The 27,693-nt window shown below is 46.3% G+C and overlaps 1 protein-coding gene across 2 annotated transcripts; it reads right to left on the bottom strand.

Moving 5' to 3' along the window:
* Window positions 1-27,693, bottom strand: ACOT9 (acyl-CoA thioesterase 9). 2 transcript variants are annotated; one of them, XM_066249983.1, is made up of 16 exons: window positions 27,517-27,691; window positions 22,838-22,935; window positions 21,913-21,939; window positions 21,241-21,286; window positions 18,496-18,666; window positions 18,200-18,237; window positions 14,136-14,219; window positions 13,415-13,518; window positions 9,856-9,929; window positions 4,774-4,841; window positions 2,944-3,055; window positions 2,691-2,781; window positions 2,219-2,304; window positions 1,451-1,538; window positions 1,151-1,301; window positions 1-208 (listed from the first exon to the last, which is right to left on the bottom strand). In XM_066249983.1, the coding sequence occupies exons 1-16, from the start codon at window positions 27,534-27,536 to the stop codon at window positions 120-122; spliced, it is 1,347 nt and encodes a 448-aa protein (XP_066106080.1). In that variant the 5' UTR covers window positions 27,537-27,691; the 3' UTR covers window positions 1-119. The 2 variants fall into 2 exon arrangements, with proteins under 2 accessions (XP_066106080.1, XP_066106081.1); XM_066249984.1 differs by lacking the exon at window positions 21,913-21,939 and having other exon boundaries at window positions 27,517-27,693.

Raw genomic sequence — 27,693 nt, 5'->3', positions numbered from 1 at the left:
CAACCTCTCTCTCGCTCTGCTTTTCTAATTGTCCTAAAAGCAGAATACATTGAAGCATGAGAAAACCACCAGGCACCAGGTCGCCGAAGAACGCCGCTCTTCCGCAAGCGTGGGCTTCCCTAGGGCTCCACAAGGTACTCCTTTCTCAGGGTCACCGGGACACTCATGGAGTTAAAATGCCGCTGCCCATCTAAGTACAACATGGACTCTGAAACACAAGAGAGAGAGCCACAGAGAAACTTGCAGCACCTCAGAACAGCCAGGCACAAACACAAGACTACTTGGGAGCACTGGGGCAGTGATGGGAACGCGGCCCGGTGCGGGGCGAGCGCGGCTGGGCGGGGGTGCGCGTGCCCCAGGGAGCGGCCGACTCCAGCCCCCTCCCATGGCTGGACCGGTCTCTGACCACCGGTGGCTGCTGGCAGCTGGCACCGGCCCTGCAGACAGCAGCCAGGAGGGCAGAGCAGCCGCAGCCAACTGCGGCCACGAGGCAACCCAGCCTTCGGGGCTGCGGAATCTCAAAAGCACAATCTCCTAAGGAGATGCTTTCAAACTAACAGGCATCATGTACTTCTACAGTTTAAAAGGAGCCTGACCAAGTGTGGCGCAGCGGAGAGAGCATCGACCTGGGATGCTGAGGACCCAGGTTTGAAACCACAAGGTCACTGGCTTGAGCATGTGATCAAAGACATAACCCCGTGGTCACCGGCTTAAAGCCCAAGGTCACTGGCTTGAGCCCAAGGTCACTGGCTTGAGGAAGGGGGTCACTGGCTCAACTGGAGGCCCCTGGTCACAGTACATATGAGAAGAAATCAACGAACAACTAAGGTGCCGCAACTATCAGTTGATGCTCTCATCTCTCTTCCTTCTGCCTGTCTGTCCCTCTCTCTTGCTAAAAAAATTTTTTAAAAAATAAAGGTGACAAATTTCTTTAAAAATTCTTCCCTTTGTGCCCTGGCCAGATAGCTCAGTTGGTTAGAGCAGTGTCCCATAGCGCTGAGGTTGCTGGTTCGATCCCCAGTCAGTGCACATATGGGGACAGATTGATGTTCCTCTTTCTCTCTCTCCCTTCCTGTCTCTAAAATCAATAAAATAAACATTAAAAAAAAATTTTCCCCTCGGTTCGGGACAAGCAGTCATTGCCGCTTACCTCCGTATGTCCTGGGGAAAACCACAGGCACGTCCTTCTCCGACCTGAACGTGAAATGGAAGACGTTGGTGGTCGTATGCTCTCTGTCCCGCAGAGAAGCCACTTCGCTGTGCACGCGGACTTGAATGTAATTGTCTTGAGTGAAGCAAACCTAAGACATTGTGACACACGACAGTCGGTCAGTCCCACTGGGAAAGGGGTGCAGGTCATCATCAGAGAAGCAGGTGCTTCAGAATACAAACATTTCTCTTCTAGGCCCAAATGACTTATAAAAACTGTATTTTACCGTCACACACCTACCTGGGAAGAAAGAAACAGCAAAGATCCAACCTCCACAGGCTTCTGAAACATGATATCATCCACGGCTACCACAAACGGGTAGGAACCACTATGGGGAGAGGCAGAATTTGTGGTCAGCTGCAAAATTCAGACGGTCTCTATGTTTCCCCTAACAATCGGCTGAAGTAAAATTCAAATGATCAAAGAAGAAACCTAGAGAAGGGGAAGCGATCTGAGCAGCAGGGAACGGTAAGAGATGCCTCTGTGACCAGACCTCAGAGACACGGCAGGTTCGGTTCGGTTCCAGCGCCGCACTGAAGCAAGCGCTCAAAGAAAATGAGCCGTAACCTTTCTGCTGGTGGAGGGTCCTACCTTCAATCTGTAAAAAACCACCGTAGCTGTGCAGCGCAATAAAGCGAGGTGTGCCTGTACTGTACTGACTCACCTGGTCACAGTAACCGCCTTCGACAACGATGACCAAACTCAGCTGCTCAGCAGTGTGACATTTAATTTAAAAATTCCCCCCACACCCAGACTGGTCCAAAGTGTTCCATTTCAGCGGGCTCTTTCAAAAGCACACCCACGCCTTGTCTTTCTCAGGCATGTTAAAAAAAGTTTCATTTCAGTGGGGCAATAAAAATTGCTTCTCAGAAGTTAAAACTACCTTTATACTCAATACAATACACAGATGATGTACTGTGGAACTGTACACCTGAAACCTATACACTTTTATCCAATGTAAAAGGATAAAGGATAAGGAAAGAAAAGACTACCTTAAATCTAACTTACCTGAAGTTACAAGCAGTAGCCCATGCAAGTTCGTAGGCTTTCCTCATAAGGAAACCACCGAAGATCCGATTGAAAATGTTTCTCTCCTATAGGACATAAAATGAATATTAAGAAATACAAGCTCACCTGACCTGTGGTGGCGCAGTGGATCAAGTGTCAACCTAGAACCTTGAGGTTTCCGGTTTGAAACCCCAAGCTTGCCAGGTCAAGGCGCATATGACAAGCCAACAATGAACAGCTAGAGTGAAGCAACTATGAGTTGATACTTCTCGTCCCATTCCCCCCTCTGTAAAATCAATAAGTAAAACCTTTAATAAAAAGAAAGCAATACAAGGTCACAGTCACCCCTGTATACTGAACAAAGGAATTAGCAGTGCCAAAGAACAGAGACCAGTTTAATGATATCAAATCTGAAGTGACTGTCAGGATCGCAAGTTATCCTATCAGAAGACCTTCCACTAAACCGCAATACCTCAGGGTGGCAAATTTCCAGGCTCTTCAGTTTTGAATTCTCCATCCACACTGCGTTAGGGGGCAAAACTCGGCTCCGAAAACTTATAGTCCTGTGTAAATAGAGATTCAGTAAACTCTGTTAAGGGCATGGTTTTGCTGCTGAAAAATAAAACATTCGGAAACAATTCCCAGTATGTTCAGGCAAGCCTGATTCTGGAGAAAGCCGAGGGTCCAATGCTTTCCCAGCGCGGCCCCTCAGCAGCCGAACTCACTTGGGATCCAGCGTATTCAGAAATATCTCGTGTATGGCTGTCCTCTCCTCAGCACTGGGAGCCATTTTCAATAACGACGAGGAGCTGAAGACGACCCTTCTCTTTTTGTTCACTGAAATGTGGGACAGGAAGGAGCCGCGGTCAGGAGGGTCCCACGACACACAGGGGTTCCTGACCTGGGCTCCCTGGGACCCTACAGAGACAGTATTTCCCAACTGCAAAACTCCCACTGGAAACTGGACCTATGTCTCACAAAAACCTGCAGTGAGTCTTTGCTTCTATGTGGAAATTGTATCAGCTCAGTGAAAAAGCACTTATAATCATCCTAACCTAGAGCCCCACTGGCAGCTATTTCATTAAGATATACTTCCATTTCATTAAAAATGAGAAAAAAATTTTCTTCAATTAATAAATACTGGCTGATCAATAAAATCGTTCAAAGTATGGACTTCATGGGACAAAAAACAAAGTATTTTTAATTTCAATAAATTCTTGGAATGAGTAAACGTACTTGACTGGTACAAGGAGTCCATATATACTCTTAAATAATCTCCTCTGCAGTAGTTAATGTGCTTTTAAAAATGTATCTTTTAGCCCTGGCCGGTTGGCTCAGCGGTAGAGCGTCGGCCTAGCGTGCGGAAGACCAGGGTTCAATTCCCGGCCAGGGCACACAGGAGAAGCGCCCATTTGCTTCTCCACCCCTCTGCCGCGCTTTCCTCTCTGTCTCTCTCTTCCCCTCCCGCAGCCAAGGCTCCATTGGAGCAAGGATGGCCCGGGCGCTGGGGATGGCTCTCTGGCCTCTGCCTCAGGCACTAGAGTGGCTCTGGTCGCAACATGGCGACGCCCAGGATGGGCAGAGCATCGCCCCCTGGTGGGCAGAGCGTCGCCCCATGGTGGGCGTGCCGGGTGGATCCCGGTCGGGCGCGTGTGGGAGTCTGTCTGTCTCTCCCTGTTTCCAGCTTCAGAAAAATGAAAAAAAAAAGTATCTTTTTATGCCTGACCAGGTAGTGGTACATGGGATAGAGTGTTGGCCTAGGATGCTGAGGACCCAGGTTCAAAACCCCAAGGTCACTGGCTTGAGTGCAGGGTCGTCAGCTTGAGTATGGGATCATAGACATGACTCCACGGTCACTGGCTTGAGCACAAAGGTCACTGGCTTGAAGCCAAAGGTCATTGGCTTGAGCCCAAAGTTGCTGGCTTGAGCAAGGGGTTACTCGGTCTGCTGTAGCCCCCCCCAGTCAAGGCTCATGTGAGAAAGCAATCACTGAACAACTAAGGTGTCGCAACGAAGAATTGATGCTTCTCGTTTCTCTTCCTTCCTGTCTGTTCCTGTCTCTCCCTCTCCCTCTCCCTCTCCCTCTCCCTCTCCCTCTCCCTCTCCCTCTTTCTTGCTTAAAAAAATTATCTTATTGGCCCTGGCTGGTTGGCTCAGCGGTAGAGCGTCGGCCTGGCGTGCGGGGGACCCAGGTTCGAATCCCGGCCAGGGCACATAGGAGAAGCGCCCATTTGCTTCTCCACCCCCCCTCTTTCCTCTCTGTCTCTCTCTTCCCCTCCCGCAGCCAAGGCTCCATTGGAGCAAAGATGGCCCGGGTGCTGGGGATGGCTCCTTGGCCTCTGCCCCAGGCGCCAGAGTGGCTCTGGTCGTGGCAGAGCAACGCCCCGGAGGGGCAGAGCATCGCCCCCTGGTGGGCAGAGTGTCGCCCCTGTTGGGCGTGCCGGGTGGATCCCGGTCGGGCGCATGCGGGAGTCTATCTGACTGTCTCTCCCTGTTTCCAGCTTCAGAAAAATACAAAAAAAAAAAATTATCTTATTATAAACAAATTAATATACATTCTCCTTGTCTAAAGAGCTCTTCTTCCTCAGGGCCTTCAAGGATGAGCGGATTTATAAATGCCGACCTAAAGAGAAGAAAAGAGTACAGTTCAAATGTCATTATCTAATAAAAGCAGCAGATGCACAATTATCCACTAGTTTTAAAGTCTGTGCTGTTCATTGTAGGTAATGCCCACTGACTGCTTCACACAAGAACCTGCAACAATTAGGGAAGGCTGCCAGTTACTGTACAGACTCAGCTGTACAGTAGAAAGTTCACATTAAGAAAGGACAGGGCTGCCCTGGTCGGTTGGCTCAGTGTTAGAGCGCCGGCCTGGTGTGCAGGAGTCCCGGGTTTGATTCCCGGCCAGGGCACACAGGAGAAGCGCCTATCTGCTTCTCCACCCCTCCCCCTCTCCTTCCTCTCTGTTTCTTTTCCCCTCCCGCAGCCAAGGCCCCATTGGAGCAAAGTTTGCCCGGGTGCTGAGGATGGCTCTGTGGCCTCTGCCTCAGGCGCTAGAATGGCTCTGGTTGCAACAGAGCAACACCCCAGATGAGCAGAGCATCGCCCCCTGCTGGGCGTGCCGGGTGGATCCCGGTCGGGGCGCATGCGGGAGTCTGTCTGACTGCTTCCCCATTTCCAACTTCAGAAAAATACAAAAAAAAAAAAAGAAAGAAAGAAAGGACAGGGCTGCCTGCCGAAATGTTTCACCTGAATCTAATCAGGAGGGAACAAAGGTTGTAAAACATTCTATAAGACAGCTGGCCTGAACCCTGCAAAAATGCCAGTGTTGTAGAAGACAGAAAATGGAGGACTACTTTAAAGAAAAATGGTAAGCAGCTGTAATACATGATCCTTGATCAGATCCCGCCTTAGGGGAAGAAGCTACAAAGATCTTTTAGGGACAACTGGCAAAGTTTGACTATGGCTTGTATGTTACATAATATATCAGTGTTAGATTTCTTGAATATAATAAAAGCACTGAGGTTATGTAGAATTACCTTACTCTTAGGAGATACATGCTGAACTATTCATGGATGAAACGGTCTCAAACTTTCAAATGATTCAGACAGAAAAACAAATATATGTATATTGATAGAGAGGGCGGGAAAATAAGGCTGGTGGTAAAATGTTAATCGGTGAATTTAAGTGAAGGGTATATGCATGTTCATTCCATTATTCTATTTTTCTGTAGGTGTTACATTTTGTTTTAGTGAGAAAGAGAGAGGGACAGATTGGGACAGACAGGAAGGGAGAGAGATGAGAAGCATCAATTCTTCGTTGAGTGCTTTCTCATATGTGCCTTGACCAGGGGGCTCCCTGACCCCTTGCTCAAGCCAGCAACCTTGGGCTCAAGCCACTGACCATGGGGTTCTGTCTATGATCCCACGCTCAAGCTGGCGACCCCGCATTCAAACTGGATGGCCCGCACTCAAGCCGGCAACCTCAGGGTTTTGAACCTGGATCCTCTGAGTTCCAGGTTGATGCTCTATCCACTGCGTCACCACCTGGTCAGCATGTAGGTGTCAAATTTTTAAAAATAAAAAAACTGAGCAAAAAGGAAGCCAGTATTCCACTATGGGAGAATCCAAAAGTTTGATGAAACAACAATGGAAACAAAGGAACTGAAATGGCAGCTTGGAAAATGAAATGCACTGCCTGAGAGAAGACCCTGAATACCCCCAGCACTGGCACGGGAGCCCAGCCGGGGCCCAGGAGCAGCCAGCTGGTCGGCAGGGGCTGCTGGGAGGACTTAGACTGGACAGCGGCATTCTTCGCTCTGATTAGTCCCCAAGGTATTTTCCATCTTAACACCATTTTCCATGGCAGCTTTCCAGGCAGCAGAAATGAGTTCTCGTCGTGGACTCCTAAGTCCAGTTTCTAATACAAACTGGACTTCCCACAGGCCTCCAGACTCCGCCCTGTACAAACAGCAATCCTGCCACACTCCCTCCCACGCCACGCCTACACACAATCAGAAGGTTTCTCTCTGGCTGAAGGCCTTGGGTGTAACTGCTGTTAGGAACCAAAATTCAATTCAAGAGTAAAAAGATGAAGTATAAAGTCAAATAAGTTCATGCTGCATGATTAAAGTTGACTTGAAAATGACAGTATAAACTCATGAAGTTGGTTGGTTGTTTGCTATACCACATGTACGCTCTGCCCACTGAGAAGGCCTAGACATAATGATCAACTAGTAACTACACGCAGTTCTAGCGCCCAGATTTTGGTTCCTAAATACCAGTTCCTGCTAAAAGGAACCCCAGGACTTGGAGAAATGGCTGATTCCAGGCCTGGGGCAGGAAATGTGTAAGATAAACCCAAGATAGCTCATTGCACCAGACTGCAGGCATGTATCAAAGACTAATGGGGAAATGTCAAAAGAGCTTATCACTGGCTTTGGCTGGCTGGTTCAGTGGTAGAGCATCAGCATGTGGATGTCCCAGGTTTGATTCCCAGTCAGGGCACACAGGAGAAGCAACCATCTGCTTCGCCTCCCCTCACCGTTCTCTGTCTCTCTGTCTCTCTCTCTTTCTTCCCCTCCTGCAGTGATGGCTCGATTGGTTCAAGCACATCAACCCCAGGCACTGACGATGGCTCCCTGGAGCCTCTGCCTCAGGTGCTAAAAATGGTTCAGCTGCGAGCATGGCCTCAGATGGGCAGAGCATCGGCCCCAGATGGGGGTTGCCAGGTGGAGCCCGGTCAGGGCACATGTCAGAATCTGTCTCTATCTCCTCTCCTCTCATTTGGAAAAGAAGAAAGGAAAAGAAAGAGCTTATCACAGCAGCCAACTCAAAGGAGCTCCACTGACCAAAGACAATATACGCTGAGCAGCAAGAGCAATGGCTGCAATCAGTGGAAAAACACGTACATTATATGTTAAAATCCATGCATCCACAATGAAGTTGTGCACAATGTGTGCACAAATCCATGCACACAATGGCTTTAAAAAGCCAAAACAGTAGAAAAACCATGTCATCACTAGCTAATGCACCAACTCATTATTTAGCAAAGGTATAAATAATGGGCAAGGATGAAACATTAATCTTGGCTTCCGTTTACAAATCCAAGTTCCCTACTTGATAAGAGAAAGGTCTTCTTCACAGAACTCCAGCTAATACATGGCAAAGAAATGACAGAACTTGAGAAGCATTTTACACTCCCGCATGATTAAAGCAGTGACCAACAAAGGACAGTAAGAGTCCCGCAGGAAGACTGACTGGGAGCTAGCTATGCGAAGCATGACAGATCCAGTTTGGATACACCCTGCCCCACACTGCACCCTGTAGGCCCCTGTGAGCATAAGTGGATCAACTGAACTTTGCAGCGGAAAGCTCAATCAGTCACTATGTGAACCCATGCATCAATCTCGGCGTTACTCTGAGTGAGACAATCTAGACCTCCTGATATGATGCAATATGACCTACACTATGAGACACACAGATACTGCTCTTGCCAAATATGCTGAGCCTGAATCTAATCAAGGCTTTAGATCTAACTTCAGGTTACAGAAAATCCTAGGAGTGGAGAAACAAGTCCAACAACAACAACAACAAAATACCACGAGAAAGCAATGAGACAGACCCAGAAAGTTGAACACTGCACAGAAGGACCGATCCAGCCTTCAACGAGTTGATAAATCAGTAAGGGGGCAGTGGGGACCATAACTATTCTGGGTTTAAACAGCCTTTAGAGACCGCACAACTCTCTCTCTGATCTGTGAATACACTAAAAGCCGTAATAACACTGCACACTTTCAATGGGTAAGTTATATGATATGTGAATTATATCTCAATAAAGCTATTAACCAACAAAACAGGCTTACAAGACATAAAAGTCAAATGTAAGCCTGACCAGGCGGTGGCGCAGTGGATAGAGCGTCGGACTGGGATGCAGAGGACCCAGGTTCGAGACCTCAAGGTCGCCAGCTTGAGCGTGGGCTCATCTGGTTTGAGCAAAAGTCTACCAGCTTGAACCCAAGGTCGCTGGGTCCAACAAGGGGTTACTCGGTCTGCTGAAGACCCGCGGTCAAGGCACATATGAGAAAGCAATTAATGAACAACTAAGGTGTTGCAAGCGCAATGGAAAACTAATGATTGATGCTTCTCATCTCTCTCCGTTCCTGTCTGTCTGTCCCTGTCTATCCCTCACTCTGACTCACTTTCTGTCTCTGAAATGAATAAATAAATAAAGACTTAAAAAAAAAAACTTAAAAAAAAAAAAAAGTCAAATGTAATACGTGGACTCGGTTTGGATCCTAATTTGAGAAAACCATTGAAAAGATATTTGGGGAAAACTGATATGAACTATTAGAATATACTAAGGATTTACTAGTGGGTTTTTTTGTTAGGTGTGCTAATGGTAATTAAGAAACCATTTTCATTTTTAAAGAGATGCCTACACTAAAGTGTTTAGAGGTGAAATGTCATTATGTCTGGAATTGGCTTTAAAATAAAAATACTGGAATGCTGAGATGGCTGGTTCAAAACCCTGTGCTTGCCTGGTCAGGGCACATATGGGAGTTGATGCTTCCTACTATCCCCCCTCTCTCCTCTCTCTCTCTAAAAATAAATACATTTTTTTAATTATGAAAAAATAATATACTTTACAAAACAAACAGATGAAGCAAATATGGCAAAAACGTTAAAACTCTTAAGTCTAGGTCAGGGGTCCCCAAACTACGGCCCGCGGGCCACATGCGGCCCCCTGAGGCCATTTATCCGGCCCCCGCCGCACTTCCGGAAGGGGCACCTCTTTCATTGGTGGTCAGTGAGAGGAGCCTAGTTCCCATTGAAATACTGGTCAGTTGGTTGATTTAAATTTACTTGTTCTTTATTTTAAATATTGTATTTGTTCCCGTTTTGTTTTTTTTTTACTTTAAAATAAGATCTGTGCAGTGTGCATAGGGATTTGTTCATAGTTTTTTTAATAGTCTGGCCCTCCAATGGTCTGAGGGACAGTGAACTGGCCCCCTGTGTAAAAAGTTTGGGGACCCCTGCTCTAGGTGATGGGTGCATATTCATTATGCTCTTCTCTCCGGTGTTATGTATCATTGACAATTTTCAAATCAAAGAATGAGGGAAACAAAGAATAATTACCCTTTATTTTCAGAATCACGAGCCACCATTACAAATGTTGCTTCCAAAACAGGATTAAATTCATTGCCATGTAACTAAAGAACAAAGGAAAGAAAATGCAGATGTAAGAAATGCACTTCCTGGGAATACCTACTGCAATTCTAATCGATATCACGCATGCTTTGAGAAAGGCTGCAATTAGAAAACGAGAAGTGCCTTGGCCGGGAGCTCAGGTGGTAGAGCATCGTCCCGATACACCAAGGCTGCAGGTTCAATCCCCGGTCCGGGTACAAACGGGAACCACCAATGGATGCATACATAAGTGGAACAACAAATCAGTTTGTCTCTCTCCCTCCCTCTCTCTGAAGTGCACTGCACAAAATGCGGATGGGTGTGAACGACAGGCTTGGCACTGTGCACACCTGGGACCCACAGGGCCTTCTGCAGCACCATTTCGCTGTCCTGCTTCACGCGAGTTCTGCCTCTCCTCAAGCCCCTCTGTGCTCAAAGGGGCGCACAGAGCCAGGGGGGGCCCTGCACTCGCACTGATGTTAGTATTCTCACGGTCCCTTCATGTGCCAACTATCAGCACGTTTCTGATTCCATAGCCGACCACAGGGGCTCCAAAGAAGGAGTAAGATCACTGGTAATTCTGTGGATTAAAGTAAATATTTACAATTCACAAGCGTTTGAGGTTTCAAGGTGTTCCTTTACCCCTTCGAAGTCTGTACTTCCAGGACAATCCGATCATAAAGTGCGATCGTAACCTGAGGGCAGGTACATCTGGTTGCTTCATCACTAGCCCTCGTGACTAATGCCTGTTCAGGCTGTTACCTCCCCCAGCCCTCTTCTAGCTTCTGCTCTAAGCCCTACACAGGAAGCCCTCCACCAGAGAGCCCAGAGTCCCCTCTAGATGTTCACAAACACTCCCCCCCCCCACAGCTAACAGCTTGGAGGTCCTGGAACGCACCACGCTGTCTAACCCTCTCCGCAGCTGCCTGTGACGCTGTCCTCACGGCTGCATTCATCAACCTCACCCCCTCTCCCCGGACCAATCACCCTTTCCTGCTCCCTGGCACCCCTCACCACTCCCTCCTTTGTTTGCCAGCTCACCTGAAACAAAACCTTCTCCTGACTAGGGTTCTCACCCCCAAAGGGGACATTTAGAAATGTGGAGGGCTGATTGGGGCTGTCGTCACATGACTTGGGAGACATTACTAGTAGGATGGGGGTAAGCAAGGAGCTGGACACTTCACAATGCAGGGGACAGTCTTGCAGATAAAAGGACTTTCCCCATACACAATGCCAACAGTGTCCCTGTCGAGAAATGCTGCATGATACTTAACATGCTAGATCACGAATGCTTACGGGGCTGCCTCCCTGCTGCACCACAAGCTCCTTCAGGACAAAGACCATTTTCGTTCACATGTGTACCCCAAGCACTGAGAACAAGACTGGCAGTCAGCAGAAACCTGAGCAATGACTGCTGCCCTATGAATCACTGCAGGTCAAGATCGAGGACTACCAGACTGAAGGAAGAAAGATGATGAGAAGCATCAGCTCAGAGTTGTGGCACCTTAGTTGTTCATTGGTTGCTTCTCATATGTGCCTTGACTGGGGGCCTCCAGACGAGCCAGCAGCCTTGGGCTTCAAGCCAGCGACCTTGGGATTCAAGCCAGTGACCTTGGGCTTCAAGCCAGCGATCTTAGGCTTCAAGCCAGTGATCATGCGGTCATGTCTACGATCCTACGCTCAAGCCAGAAACCCTGCGCTCAAGTTGGTGAGTCTGCACTCAAGCCAGTGACCTCAGGACTTCAAACTTGGGACCTCAATGCCCTCCTAGGCCAATGCTTTATCCACTGTGCCTTTACTGGTCAGGTGACACTGATTTTCATTGGTCCTCTCCTCCCAAAAATTCCTGTATCACTTTTTCAACTTACTATCCTAGATTCAAATTGTCACACAATTCCCTAAAAAGCTGGTCCTATGCCAGCACATAGCACTGAGCAGGCTAGAAATCAGCCAGGAAGATTTAAAAAGTACGTGAACAAATCATAGCAGCATCCCCAACTACTCTGTGTTCTGTTTTAAAAAGTTACTGTCAGCCTGACCAGGCGGTGGCACAGTGGATAGAACAGGGACCTGGGACGCTGAGGACCCAGGTTTGAAACCCCGAGGTTGCCAGCATGGGCCCAAGGTCAGCGGGTCGGCTGTAGCCCCCTGGTCAGGCACGTATGAGAATCAATCAATGAACAACTAAGGTGCCGCAACTACGAGTTGATGTTTCTCATCTCTCTCCATTCCTGTCTGTCCCTCCCCCTCTCTCTCTCCTTCACTAAAAAAGAAAGAGAAATAGTTACTGTTGGTTACAGCTACACAGGAGTTACAGAATCCAACTGCTTACATACAGAATCTGATAAAAAAAAAAACACAACTATTTTGATAAATAACTTTAATTCCAGCAAAGCAAGCTTCAGACTTTTACCAAAACATGAAGTGCTTCATAATCTCATACAGAAAAAAAAAATGTATCTGAGTGAATAGTTCTACTAAATACCCTGGCCTAACTAAGAAAGTCCTTCTTAAATACGTTTTCATGATGAAACCTTGGACATATGCTGAATTATCTGATCCTGTGCTATTATCCTCTTTGAAGGAGTTTCTCTTGTCAAATGTCTTTATTTCTTTATAATTGCTATTCTGTGTTCTGCTCTGTAGAGAGGCGGTTCCTAACTGCTGTAAACAGTCTGAGTCAGTGCTTTCCAACCGCCAGTGTGCCGGTCCTCGAAATAGCTAACCACCCTCACTGGTCTAAGTGACTGTCCTGGGTTGAACTATGCCCCCAAAAAGGTAAGTCAATGTCCTAATCCCTGGTGTCTACAAACATGACTTTATTTGGAAATAGAGGTGTTGCGGATATAATCAGTTAAGATGAGGTCATACTGGAGTTGGGTGGGCCCCGATTCAATATTCCTAATGTCTTTACAAAAAGAGGAGAGACAGAGAGACACAGACACACATGGGGAAATGCCACATCACGATGCCAGCAGAAACTGAAGCATTACACGACAAGCTAGGGAACGCCAAGGACTGGCAGCAAACTACCAGAGGCCGGGAAGACACGAGGGAGGGTTCTCCTTTACAAGTTGGAGAGGGAGTATGGTCCTGCCAAGACCTTGATCTCGGCCTTCCAGCCTCCAAACTGTGAGACAATTCATTTCAGTTCATTTATGCCATCTTGTTTGTGGAACTTTGTTACAGCAGCCAGGAATCTAACACATAGTGACCAATCCCATTCACGCATAACATAACCCAGATTTTTGTGAAAACGTGAAACAAGTACCTTAAAGGGGAGCTGAGATCATCTGAAAGTAATAAACTCAAACACCAAGTAACGTGTCAGTCTTTATCCAGGAGGAAGATAGTAATAACCCACCATCTGTGTGACCTGAACTCGCCACGGATTTTCTAAAAGTGGTGAGCTCTAGCCCTGTCTAGGGACACACAGGCAAATAAGCTTTTCTTTCACTAAGACTAGTGGGTTGAATTGAAACGGGGCAGTCTTGGGGTGCTTACACACCTGGAACATCTGCATCTTCACTTCCATAGATGTCTTCCCAACCCAGCTAACATGGCCACTGAACTTGATGTCGTGCTCTGGGCTTAAGCTGTTCTGACACACATCTGCAGAACAGAAAATCAATCTGAGTTCAAAATTTTCTGTGCTGTAAATGGACAATTTCATTGGAAATGTTGGTAAATTTCACTACATTTCTTTTTTGTCTTCCAAACATAATCACCTTTTTGACATAAGAAGAAATTTGCAAGGCTTTTTGAAAAACGTAGACAATGCAAATATCAAAAGTATAACTGAAACCACACAAAATCCTTCCACTCAAAGATAATTAACATAAATATTGTGGTACACAGCATTCTAAACATTTCCACATGCAAATAGATATAAAAATTCCCCCCCATAAAAGAAAAATAATTCTAATCTCAGTAATATCTTGTAATCGAATTGGTTGTATCTAACAGAATAGTCACGGGGATGTAAAGTACAGCCTAGGGAATATAGTCAATAATATTCTAATAACTATGTATGGTGCTGGGTTGGTGCAAAATTTATCGGGATGATCACTTAGTAAGTTACATAATATCTAATCACTGACTGTACACCTGAAACTAATATAGTATTGTATGTCAACTGTAACTGAAAAATAAAAAATGATTTAAATTAAAAAATAATGTCTTGTAATCATTAAGAATTCTAAGTAGGCATCGAAAACAATATTGCTTACCAATCTTGTCCACCAGGGCTGTAACTATCGACAAAGGAGACATTGAGGCTGAATGAATTTTGGTGTGCTTATAGCAAATAAAAACTGTAGGAAAACAAAAGAGAACCAAACAAGAGCACAGCAAAATTATTTCTCAACATTTACAATCCACTCCCTGAAATCTATAAAAAGCCTTACCTTGTCTTAAAGACCCAAACCCGCATGTTTCGCTGGCCATCTTATCCTAGGACCCAAGACTTTTCTACAATGAAGAAATCTGGGGACCCTCTAACCTAACTGCACAATCAGTTTTAGATTTGGTGAGGAAATGGAAGTGCAAAGCCCAGGCCCAGTAGGTGGCTTGTCGCCACCTACAGAGACACGGTATCTAAATCAGAAAAAGACGCCAGCACATGAGGCTGACAGCATCAAACGTCTTCAGAAAATATATAGAAACAGTCACAAGGACTCGGCTGTTTCCTCCTGACTGTCTCCTAATAATAAAGGGATTGTTTCACTCAGAGCTATTCCGCCCTCCCACAGCACCCTCGGCTCCTACCCTACTCTGTGCTTGTCTGCACCCTTTCCATAGTTTAACAAGCTGTTGGTATGTGCCAAGCATGGCTCTACACACCTTACAAACATCAACTCATTGAAAATTGCGTTGTCTTTTTTTTTTTTTTTTTTTGTATTTTTCTGAAGCTGGAAACGGGGAGAGACAGTGAGACAGACTCCCGCATGCGCCTGACCGGGATCCACCTGGCACGCCCACCAGGGGGCGACACTCTGCCCACCAGGGGGCGATGCTCTGCTCCTCCGGGGCGTTGCTCTGCCGCGACCAGAGCCACTCTAGCGCCTGGGGCAGAGGCCAAGGAGCCATCCCTAGCGCCCGGGCCATCTTTGCTCCAATGGAGCCTTGGCTGCGGGAGGGGAAGAGAGAGACAGAGAGGAAGGAGAGGGGGAGGGGTGGAGAAGCAGATCGGCACTTCTCCTGTGTGCCCTGGCCGGGAATAGAACCCGGGACTTCCGCACACCAGGCCGACGCTCTACCACTGAGCCAACCGGCCAGGGCCACGTTGTATTCTTTTTGTATTTAGTGGCCTCCCTGCTTTCCCCATGATTCATTCACATGTGTATCAGCGGCCCTCAGGACGGGTCTGTGCTCATAAGTGTTAGCTGTGACAATGAGCTCTTCCATCCATGCACCGCTGAAGGCTGTGCTGGAGGAACAAGAGGCTAAAAGAAAGAAATTTCACTTCAAAGCCTTTGTGCTACCCAGAAAAGAAACGCTATGCTTCTGGCCCAGGGCAACAGCAGTGGGGAGGAAGAGAAGGAAAAGATCCCAAAGCTAAGAAGAGGGAGACTTGTTGAGGCTTGAATGGTTCCCAGTATCGATGAAGATGGGCTACCATTCACTGAAAAAGAGAACACAGGAAGAAGAGAAGGGGCTGTTTTCACCATGTTGAATTCAACAAGTCGGGAGCCCATCCAAATGACAATGTCCAGGAGAGAGGAAGGCAATCTGGTCTGGAACACAGAAAAGCAGGCCAGGAACTGTACCTTCCTAAGTGTGTCCCATACTGACATCAATTAAGCATGCGGAGTAAACGAGATTATTTCTGGAGAAGGTGCAGATAACCAAACACGGGGCAGAAGACAGCCCCCTGGGGCTAGCCCTCACCTAGGGGATCGCTGGAGGAGGAGGAGAAGCCTATCCAGGAGACGAGGAAGGAGCCACCGGAGAGCAGGAGGGAACGCACTGAAGGCCCAGGCCAAGTGTGACAGTGTCAGGAGCCGCGCAGGGGCCGAGGAAGCCCAGCAGATCGTGCACTGCAGGCAAGGGGAGCAGAAGCCCGACTCTGGCGGGCTGGGGAATAGCAAGGAGAAGGAATTTATAAGGTATTTGCCTAGGACCTCATTCTTTCCAGAAAGTTAGCTCTCAAGTGATGGAAAATGATAGTTGGAGAGTGTTATAGGGAAGGAGATTTTACCTATTTTTAATTTAAGATCAAAAAGACAAATACATAATAAGGCAAGTTCCTGGAGAAATGGACAGAATAGAATCAAGTAAACAAGTCAAAGGCATTGGCCACCAAGAGGAGGAAATGAGGGAAACACAGGTAGTGGCAAGGGCGTTGGCATATTTAGGGACACTTAAGTGAATCAAAGTCAAATATATGTGTATATAATGTGTTTAAAGGCCAGTAAGAAGTTTTAACCAGGTTTACTTAATCTCAAGACAAAAGTAGCCAGGTGTGAGCCGAACAATGGACTTACGTCTATATATTTTAAAGTTATTAGAGCCTTTCTTTAAACCCGTTCCCAACAGTTCAGTCCACAAGTCATCAGGCAGGAACAAGCAAGGTGGCCCAGAGCAGGGTGCTGAACCCCAAGTGGGGTCAGGAGGACAGGCAGAGAGGCAACGAGAGGGGTGGCCCTGCGCACATGAGGAGGGGACCTGCAGAAGGCGACTTGGCACGGACTGGAACCCCAGTTTGGCTACATCCAGGGGGACTGATCAATTTAAGTAAATGTATTAAGGAAATGAAGCCAGCTGGAGAAAGGAATTACAACTATGAAAAGGGAGGAAATAAGAACAAAATTGTGGTGTTGAATTGGAACTATCAGTGTGAACTCATGGTTCCCATAGACAGATACTAGAGGTAAATGTGTGTGAGCATATATTCCTCAGCTCATTCAATAAAAGGGTGGAGCCCTGGCCGATTGGCTCCGCGGCAGAGAGTCAGCCCGGAGTGTGGAAATCCAGGTTCAATTCCTGGCCAGGGCACACAGGAGAAGCATCCATCTGCTTCTCCACCCTTCCCCCTCTCCTTTCTCTCATTTCTCTCTTCCCCTCCTGTAGCCAAGGCTCCATTGGAGCAAAGTTGGCCCAGGCACTGAGGATGGCTCCATGGCCTCTACCTCAGGTGCTAGAATGCCTCCGGTTGCAGCGAAGCAACGCCCCAGATGGGCAGAGCATCGCCCCCTGGTGGGCATGCCGGGTGGATCCCGGTCGGGCACATGCAGGAGTCTGTCTCTCTGCCTCTCTGCTTCTCAGTTCAGAAAAATACAAAAATATATAATAATAAAGCTAGCTTGGAGAAGGGACTAGGACAGTCCTGGGACAATTTGAGCATCAAAAGAGATGATAGTAACATATTATAACCCACTTGATAAAACAGGAATCCCTGAGTCTATACTGATTTTAAAGTAATAAGTTGAAAGTCTGATGAGGGATGGGATATTTACAAGGTTCTAACTATCTCCCGACAAGGTACTTACTAGTTACAAAGGGGAAAAAGTAACTTTACAGTGAGGAAGTTTGGCACATGCCACCTTCAACAAGGAATCAAAGTTAACATCACAGTAATGGGACAAGTTAGAACTACGCCTCACTTGATAAGATGCAATAAGAACACAGCATCTCCTCTGTGACACTGCTGCCAACGACACACCTCCTCAATCTAATCTTGGGGAAGCATCAAATCCAAATTGAGAGAACTTCCACAAAAGACGTCACCTATAACCTTCAAAAGTGTCAAGGTCACGAAAGTCAGAGAAAGACTCAGCAACTATTCCTGACATGACGACCAAATGGACCACGGGGTTCAGAGCTGGGCCCGTCTGCTCTGAAGGCCCATTGGCGGAAGGCGAGGGCGGTCTGAGGGCGAGACCGCCCAATGCAGCAGCGGGAAGCTCCTGATTCTGATGGGTGCATTGTGGTTACACAGGAGAAGGTCCTTGTTTGTACAAAACAGACATGAAAATATTTAAGGGTGATGTGCATGTCAGCAATGAACTCTTACATGATACAGGGAGGAAGAATTCTTTGTACTTATATGCAACTTTTCTATAAATGTAAGACTATTTTTAAAAGTTGTAAGAAAGGAGAATTAATCAGATAATAACTGTTAAATAGGAATCAACATTTGGTGGGAATGACAAGTCAGAGATAGTAGCCCTTCTTTTTCTGTTATTTTAGAATATTCTGATCTGTGCAAATTAAAGAATAAAATCCCTTTCTAGCCAGAGGGTTCAAAATACAGGTGTAATTAGCTATTAGAAATACTAAAATAATACAGTACCTCCTAAGCTGTCAAGATCCTCAAGAATCCTGCCAAATCTGTGAAATAAAGAAAACTGGGATTAGATGGAAATCATGTTGATAGCCCTGTGAAAATAAAATAACACACTTTGAGGTGATAAAAACATCCTAAAATTAATTGTGATGATGGTTGCGCAACTCTCTGAATATACTAAAAACCACCGAATTGCACACTTTAAATAGGTAAAAGGTACAGTGTGCGAATTAGATCTCCAAGTTGCAATAAAGAAAGGCAATGAAATAAAAATGACACAAATAAAAACAGTGCTCTGTTACCTCACGGTGTTTTGAACAGTCAGATATTTCTCTCGTAACTCCGGCTGACTGCCCAAAGGCAAGAGAGTTTCCACGTAACTGTCTTTCATTCTCCGCGGGGGCAGCACTTCCTGGGACTTAGCCAAAAAACTGTGAAGTAATTTTCTCTCCTCCAATGCTTTCATATGGTCTCTAAGAAGAAGGGATGAGAGCGTCATGAAACACGGGAGCAGTGCTGTCCCTCAATGCCAGTGCCACACAGGCCAGACAGACACCACCGAAGAGGGACAGAGAAGGTCTGGACCTATGTCACCTCCTCTTCCCCTCCCTTCACACCTGCTACTTGGTGAAATTCAAGTTTTCTATTAAAATTTCTTAGGCTAGTAGATAAGAAAAACACTTCTAAGTGATAACGGATATATACCCACATGAACCATATTCACCCTCGTCAAAAAGTGTTTTCAAATAATAGAGTATTTGAAATCAAATTTAAAATACAGAGATGGGCACAATAGTATATAAACACATATGGGTTAAAGAACATGGCCACTGCATTCCACATTCTTCTTTCTCACCCTGACAGTTCTCATATTCTCTGCGCCCCAAACCTCTCCCTCTCCCCACCTCTGTCTCCAATTTCAGGAAAGAGAGACAGAGGAGGGAAAATGGAGTATATCCTAAGAAGTGGAAGGCAGATCAAAAGGTAAAAAGGAAATGAATATGAGAAGGAGACAGGGAAGAAAAACAAGAGACATTAAAATAGAAGAGGACAAGACAAGGGAATAGGAAACTAAAATGTTGACAATATCATTAAATAAGATGTCTTTTTAAGCATCACTTATGAAATACTTATTGTTTCCAGGAAGTTTAGCCTGCAAAAAAATATAGGGGATAGAGGAACAAGTTTCTTTGTTTTGTTTTGTTTTGACCGAGACAGAGAGTCAGAGAGAAGGACAGAGAGGGACAGACAGGAAGGGAGAGAGATGAGAAGCATCAATTCTTTGTTGCGGCTCCTTAGTTTCCCAGTGATTGCTTTCTCATATGTGCCTTGACTGGGTGGCTCCAGCAGAGCATGTGACCCCTTGCTCAAGCCAGCGACCTTGGGCTTCAAGTCATCAACCTTGGGCTTCAAGCCATCAACCTTGGGATTCAAGCCAGCGACCTCAGGGCTCAAGCCAGCGACCATGGGGTCATGTCTATGATCCCATGCTCAAGTTGGTGACCCCGCGCTTAAGCTGGTGAGCCCACACTCAGCCAGTGACCTTGGGGTTTCAAACCTGGGTCCTCTGCATCCCATTTTGATGCTCTATCCACTGTGCCACCACCTGGTCAGGCAGAACAACTTATTTTTAAATTTATTTTAGAGAGAGAGGTAAAGGGAGCTGGAAGGGAAGAGAGGGAGGCAGAAACATCGATTTCTTGATCCACTTATTCATTCATTCATTGGCTGACTCTTGTAAGTGCCCTGACTGAGGATTGAACCTGCAACCTTGACGTATCAGGACAATGCTCTGACTACCTGAGCTACCCAGCCAGGGCTAGAAGAACAAGTTAAATAGCACCAGGTAAATCCAGAATGCGGACCATTCTACAAGACAAATGGCTTGGCCTCTTTAAAGTCAAGGTCAAGGGGATAAAAAAAAAAGGGGGGGGAGGAACAACTGTCTTATTATTCTAGATTGGGGGGGGACTAAAGAGTCGTAACCACCAAATGAAATACGTAATCTCTTATTAGATCTTGATGTTTTTAAAAAGCTATAAAAGACATTTGAGGAACAGTTGAGGAATTATGAACACAAATGAGCGATATACTATCTAGGATACTATAGTAGTTCCTATGAGGAACTATGAGGGAATTACTGTCAATTTCATTATGCAACACTCTGCCTTTCTTGTTGGAGATACGTAAATACTGATTTTGTTACAAAGGAAAATATATTTATTTACTGGAGATGTACACTGAAGTGTCATAACAGCTATAACATCAAGCTGTTCCTGTGTGTGTCCTGACCAGGGATCGAACCAGCAACCTGTGTTTCGGGACGATGCTCTAATCAACTGAGCTATCCAGCCAGGGCAGTATCACCCTACTTTATAGCATAAAAATACTGAAAGAGAAAGACCATATGGGAACCTGGTTAATTGTGAACTAACAAAAAGCAATAAAGGCATTATGCTACATGAAATAGAAAAACAAGGAAACCTGGGTTCAAGTGCCAAAACCTGACACTTAATCGTTCCGAGTTTTCATTTCACCACACGTAGAAAAGGGGATAGCGCCTGACCAGGTGGTGGCGCAGTGGATAGAGCGTCAGGCTGGGATGCGGAAGGACCCAGGTTCGAGACCCCAAGGTCGCCAGCTTGAGCGCGGGCTCATCTGGTTTGAGCAAAGAGCTCACCAGCTTGGACCCAAGGTCGCTGGCTCCAGCAGGGGGTTACTCGGTCTGCTGAAGACCCATGGTCAAGGCACGTGTGAGAAAGCAATCAATGAACAACTAAGAAGTCACAACGTGCAACGAAAAACTGATGGTTGATGCTTCTCATCTCTCTCCGTTCCTGTCTGTCTGTCCATGTCTATCTCTGCCTCTGTAAAAAAAAAAAAGAAAGAAAGAAAAGGGGATAGCAACATATGCAATAAGCCTGTCACAAGTTTTATTGAGAGCCAGTAAAATAATATACCTGACTGCACTTTGAAAAGTATAGAGTACATGTAAATCACATTACAGGTGAATGTACACGCAAGAATGAATACCCCAGAGTGCGTACCTCCAGTTTTTGGAAGCTCCCACTATGTCCCGCAACTTATCTCGAACTGAAACAAAGATAAAGAGGTCATCTCTTGAAACAAAGAAATATGAGAACTGAATTACAGCAACAGGCGCAAGCACTATGAAAAGTGATTCATGCACTGGGAAGCTTTAAAGAGCCACAAGTTTCCATTAAATGCCACAAAAACAGCCAGAGAAGGGATCAGGCCTCTGCTTCCTGAAAATTTGAAATAACGATTGCCTCCTTAGTGCGGAAAAGAATACCTTTGTGCCAATCACTAGGATTGACATAAATAAAAGAGGATAACTTCAATTATTCATCAGATGGGGCTCCATCAGTAACAGGAGTCCTCTTAATGATGGAGACACTATGAACAGAATCCCCACCTAGCTTCTTCTAGGCAACAGATCAAACTACTTAAGGATGTAGCATTAATCAAGGAGTAGCATTAATATCCAAATCTGAGTAGCACTCTACCTGATTTCTCATATATTTATACTATCCTAATTGTTAGAAAAGCTTACGCCAGAAAAAATGAAGCAGATACGTACATTCAGAAAAGACCAAGCATGAAATTTTAGTTAATGCTCACTGCCCCAAAGCGGAAGAAAGAATTAGCGGGGGGGGGGGGGGGGGGAGCCCTTAGTTGATACAAATTACCACACACACCATGATTCACGTGTATAGGTGAACATGCTAGATAGATAAATGGAAAATAAATTAGATAAGCAGTAGAAATTCAAAACTAAAACATCAATAGAATTTCAAATAATGTATTGAATTCATGTTTTCTTCTAGCATTTAAAAATATATATTCCAGTTACAGGAAATGAATGATTCTTCAATAACTGATCAAAGCCAAATACTGTTGGATTAACAGGCACTTTAACTTTCAAACAATAACCATCAGTGAATGACATCGTCTTATTTCTGACTTTTTTCCTCCTGAGTCCCTTGAATAAAAGAATGAACAGGAAGTACGCCAAACGGCGAGACTATTGATGCTCGCTGACAGGAAGTGATCACAACTGGCTTTAGCCAGCGGAGGAAGGGAGGCCAGGGCTGAGGACCAGAAGGAAAAGTAGAACTTTAAATTATATTTACACAATATATTTATGCGGGCCCTTCAAAGAAGCAACAATTCTAATTATAATAAATACTCCTAAATTGATAAAGACATCCATAGTTTGCATATCAGGTTAGTAACTGAAATTAATTTCAATTAAACATGGACTAAACAAGGTCCCCCTAGCAAAATTGTGGCCTAGGAGCATTTAGCTGGTACAGCTGAAGGGCCCACCTCTTACTTGTGCATTAGGTTTCTTTTTCCCAGGCCTTCCCCTTCAGAACCTACACACAGGAAGTCACAATCACCTCACTGAAGGAACTCAGTCCCCAAGGGTCCCAGGAACCAAAACACAAATTCTGAATGTGGTCTCTACCCACTGCTATCCTGGTCATTTCATAAAGGAAAGTTTATGAAAGATCTACCTTTAATATGCTTCATTTGCCCTAAAGTATCTGTCTATACGCCTCCCAAATAAAACGGGGTTTTTCACTACAAAGGCCTAAAAAAGTAAACACCCATGCTTACCTTCCTGAAAGTGGTGACCTCTCTGTTTCTCAGGATTCTGGGGCCCTTGAGTCAGTCCTCTGCCAGGAAGAAGCAGCACCTTGCTCAAGGCAGAAAGCCTACAAAACAAGAAAAAACACACTTAGGGTAGTTTCTTCCCTGGAAACCCCAAAGACCTGTGCCCCTCCCAGAGCACTGGGCTGGCCCACGTCCTCGGCATCTAGTCATGCACCAAAGAACATTCTGGATGACTGAGTGCATAGCATAAGATGGTGCTATACCGCATACCATCTAGGTTTGTGTACGTTCACCCTGTGATGTTCACAGAGCGACATAACCGCCGAACAATGCATTTCTCAGAACTACCCCTGTCATTAAGCAGTGCATGGCCGTGCTGCATATTGTCTGGGAGGGGGCCTGCACTTCTCTCTCAAGTGTATGCATATTTGCATTTGAGGCTACTCCATAAATCATCTCTCCAACTAGAGTAAACATTTCATTTTATTTTTCAATTACAATTTACATTCAATATTACTTTGTATTGGTTTCAGGTGTACAGCACAGAGGTTAGACAGTCACAGACTTTACACAGTGTTCCCCTGATAGTTCCAGTACCCACCTGGCCCCATACAGAGTTACGACAACGATATTATATTCACTTTGCTGTATTTTACATCCCCGTGACTGTTCTGTAACTGCCAATCTGTTCTTCTCAGTCCCTTCACCCTTATCACCCTGGTCCCCCAACCTTCTTCCGTCTGGCAACCATCAGTCTCAGAAAACATTTCTTGAGAGCAAAGACCGATGAGGTAACTATTTACAAAAGAAATAAAAGATATGAACCAGGTTTAATGGATTTATTCTTGCTCTTTCTATTTTATTAGCCTCAGAAGCCCAGAATCGATTTGGTGAGTAAACTAATTATGGACATTTATTTTGTTCATTAACACAGCATATTTCCTCAGTAGATAAGCTAAATCCAATTATAAGTTAATCAACTTTGAAAACAGAATGTAACCCTTGCCGGCGTCAAAGATAGTATTTATTGGACTTAGGCAGAAATTTCTTAATCCCCAATGAAATAAGTGTGCCTAGCCTATTCTTCCAAAATAAGTTATTTACATTGGCTTCGATTCACTATTGCTTTAAGTGTTGACTCCTAACCAGACACTTTAATACCACAAACAACACATCTAACGCAAGGACAAATGATGACTACCTTCCCCAACAAAAAGTATATGTTTTATTTTCTTTAGAGCCCCACTTCACTATAGATTTCTCTTCTGAATTAAATATAGCATTCAGGAAAAGTCTCTCAGTAAAAATATTTGGTAAGACCAGAATGCTTGTTGCAGTTTGGAGTTTTGGTTTTGTGTGCACTCGGGCCCTCCACTCTGAGGGAACACCTCGATTTAGAGACTAAACAAATGCAGGTGGCTCCAGGCCCTGGCCGGTTGGCTCAGCGGTAGAGCATTGGCCTGGCATGCGGGGGACCCGGGTTCGATTCCTGGCCAGGGCACATAGGGGAAGCGCCCATTTGCTTCTCCACCCCCACCCCCTCCTCCCTCTCTGTCTCTCTCTTCCCCTCCCACAGCCAAGGCTCCATTGGAGCAAGGATGGCCCGGGCGCTGGGGATGGCTCCTTGGCCTCTGCCCCAAGCGCTAGAGTGGCTCTGGTCACGGCAGAGTGACGCCCCGGAGGGGCAGAGCATCGCCCCCTGGTGGGCAGAGCGTCGCCCCTGGTGGGCATGCCGGGTGGATCCCGGTCGGGCGCATGCGGGAGTCTGTCTGACTGTCTCTCCCCGTTTCCAGCTTCAGAAAAATACAAAAAAAAATGCAGGTGGCTCTTTTGTGAATGGAAAGAAAAGAAGCTAAAAGACTGGCCACCACACTCGAATAAACCAGTCATGTCTACAGTCTATTATTTTATCTTATTTTCATAGCGAGAGAGAGGGAGAGAGACAGGAAGGGAGAGAGATGAGAAGCATCAACTGGTAGTTGTGGCATTTTAGTTATTCATTGATTGCTTTCTCATATGTGCCTTCACTGGAGGACTCCAACTAAGCCAGCGACCCTGCACTCAAGCCAGCGAGCCTGTGCTCAAGCCAACGACCTTGGGGTTTCTAACCTGGGTCCTCAGCGTCCCAGGTTGACACTCTATTCACTGTGCCACCACTGGTCAGGTTTGTTTTACTTCTTTTTTTTTCTTGTGTTTATTCTTTGATCTCATAGGAAAATAAGCCTCTCTGTCGCATATTTTAGATTCATTTTTTCACAGTAAACTTTCCTTTTCTGTACTTTTACATGTATATTTATACTTTAGTCTTCTAACTCTTGCTCTCTAATTTGCATTTTCTCAGAACATGATCAGAATTTTCTTTATTTCTCACCATTTCATTTTATGTATTTTCTGTAGGTTCAAATCCCTTCCTGAAGGAAACAGGCCTTTACTCTGCCGTCTCAGAAACTAGCATCCTACAACTGAATGCCTGACACTTCCACAGTCCACTGTTAAAAAACCTTTGATTCAATCAACTAGCTCAAGCCCAGTCCTTCCGACCCCGCTCCCATACGTACATATGTGCGACTCCGCTCCCATACGTACGTGTGCGTGACCCCGCTCCCATGGGTACGTGTGCGCGACCCCGCTCCCATTAGTACACGTGTGCTACCCCACTCCCATACGTACACGTGTGGGACCCCGCTCCCATACACACGTATGTGCGACCCCTCTCCCATACATACATATGTGCGTACAAACACAAAAGAGCCTGCTCCTTCACAGTCTCTCTATCCCTTTATGTATGCAGCACTGAGAGGGAGGGAGAGGGAGAGGGAGATGGAGAGGGATTTAACCCTAACCAACACCTGGGTATCCAGGATTACTGGCTTATTCCGTAATAAGCCCTCAGTAATTTTAGAGTAAAACCCCTAAGCCTTTATTTACTATTTTTATTGTTTTCAGAGAAAGGGAGAAGGTAAGAAGGAAGCGAGAGGGAGGGGGAGGGAGAGGGGAAAGGAGAAGGGAGAGGGAGGGAGAGGGGGAAGGAGAGAGAAACATGGATCTGTTGTTCCACTTATTTATGCAGTCATTGTTTGAGTCTTGCATGTGCCCTGGCCTGGGAATTGAACCCACAACCTTGGCATATTGAGCTGTCACTCCAACCAATTGAACTATCAGGCCAGGGCCATCTGTGAGCCTTTAGAAGAAACTGTCAAAAGGCTCTGTGGCACTCAGACCCTAGGACTCCATGACTGAACCTTTCCGATGAGGAGACGAAGGCACGCAACCCCCTCCGTGGCTTGCTTAGGGAGTCACAGAAGTCACCTGAAGGTGTGAAAAGAAGTGGCTTTGCTCTGTTCTGGGGATGGCTCTGTCAGGGTGGGTGTCTGGGAAGTTTTCAGTACAACAGGCAATGGCACTCAGGCCCTCCACTCTGAGGGAACACCTCGATTTAGAGACTAAACAAATGCAGGTGGCTCTTTTGTGAGTGGAAAGAAAAGAAGCTAAAAGACTGGCCACCACAGTCGAATAAACCAACCAAGTCTACAGTCTATACGTCTATACTCACTGATGAACTTTCTCCATTAGACACTAATGGAGTACCTGCTTAAAATTCAATAGAACTCACAAGAAAGGAATGCGAGTTTATGGACATTCACTGCAAAGAAAGAGGCCTTCCAAACCAGGGGAGAGGAGACCACGAAAGGTTTCCTGGGAGAAGACACTTGGGGAAGACTGTGGAACTTACAGAGGGCCTTTCACATTGTGTCCAGTGCAAGCTAAAGCCAACTGAGGCCCTTCTTTTAACCTGACTTCCAACCTGTCTGCAAACTGTGACAAAGTTTCTAATCTTTTTAAGTGTTATAAACAAGACACACAGAGAGAAGCTTTCTGGAGTAATAGCAAGGCCCACAGGCACAATGAGAGAGAATCAAGACCCCGAAGAGAATTTATGGGGATCAGTGTCAGAACCATTATGGAGCATCAGAGGGGCTGGCGCAAGTGCAGCCAGGTGACTCCAGAAGCTGGAATAGGGTTGGGGGAAGCCACCTGGGTCACAACCAGGCAGAAAGAATTTGAACAGCTGGAGGGGACACTGAGAGAGCCAGGCACGCACTGAGGTCTAAAGCCTTAGGCCTTAACCTGGCAAGCTGGGATGACACCACCTATATAAAATGGCAACCCCTTCATCCAAGTGACCCATCAAAGTCCCCCTTGCTGCTCTTTAAAGTTCCAATCAGCACCAGGGGTCCTCACCACAAATTCCTGAGAGCCCAGCAGGAACCCTACAATATCTACCCACATTACAATACACTTAAGTCTGAGTCCAAGTAGATAAAGCCCTTCAGCCTAAAAATGCTCTCCAAACAAAGGCAAGAGTCCGACAAAGTAATGTGGAACTCCGACTACCAGCTTTCTGCCAAGGGGCTGCCCCAAACCACACCCGTGATGAGCAAACGGAAAGGAATCTGGGGAACACCCATTCCTCCCTTAAGAGTCCCGCTTCGCTTTCAGTATGACACTCGGGGCCGGGAGACGCTCAGGTGGGGAGCGCTGCGCCCCAGCCCGGCCGGCGGCCCAGCGTCCTCCGCACCTGGCCACGGTCCGGCCCAAATGCCCATGCACTAGTCCCGCCCACGCCAGCCCGGCGCTTCCGCCCGGCCGGGCCGCCCGCGCCGCGCCGCCCCGCTCCTCACCGCAACGCCGCACGCCGCATCGCGCCCTGTCCCCGCGCACGCGACCAGACCCGGGCCCCGCGCGCCCGTCGGCGGGCTGGAGTAGAAGCAGCGGAGAGCGCGACAGCGAGCCAGAGCGGGACCACGACTCGCTCCGCGCGCGACCGCACCCTCGCGCTGGGGGCGGGGCCAGGCCGG

Source organism: Saccopteryx bilineata, chromosome X, assembly GCF_036850765.1.
Source record: "Saccopteryx bilineata isolate mSacBil1 chromosome X, mSacBil1_pri_phased_curated, whole genome shotgun sequence".
Taxonomy (NCBI): domain Eukaryota; kingdom Metazoa; phylum Chordata; class Mammalia; order Chiroptera; family Emballonuridae; genus Saccopteryx; species Saccopteryx bilineata.
Note: the sequence above shows the minus strand (reverse complement) of the source record. Positions and strands in the feature narration are given on the sequence as shown.

What these genes read in the sequence shown, in the direction of transcription:
- ACOT9 (XM_066249983.1), bottom strand. Translation starts at nt 27,536, where the DNA reads ATGCGGCGTGCGGCGTTGCG. An exon ending in TGGAAATTTGCCACCCTGAG is followed by an intron (nt 2,305 to 2,690) that starts GTATTGCGGTTT and finishes TATGTCCTATAG; the next exon opens with GAGAGAAACATTTTCAATCG. An exon ending in TTTCCCCAGGACATACGGAG is followed by an intron (nt 209 to 1,150) that starts GTAAGCGGCAAT and finishes CTTGTGTTTCAG; the next exon opens with AGTCCATGTTGTACTTAGAT.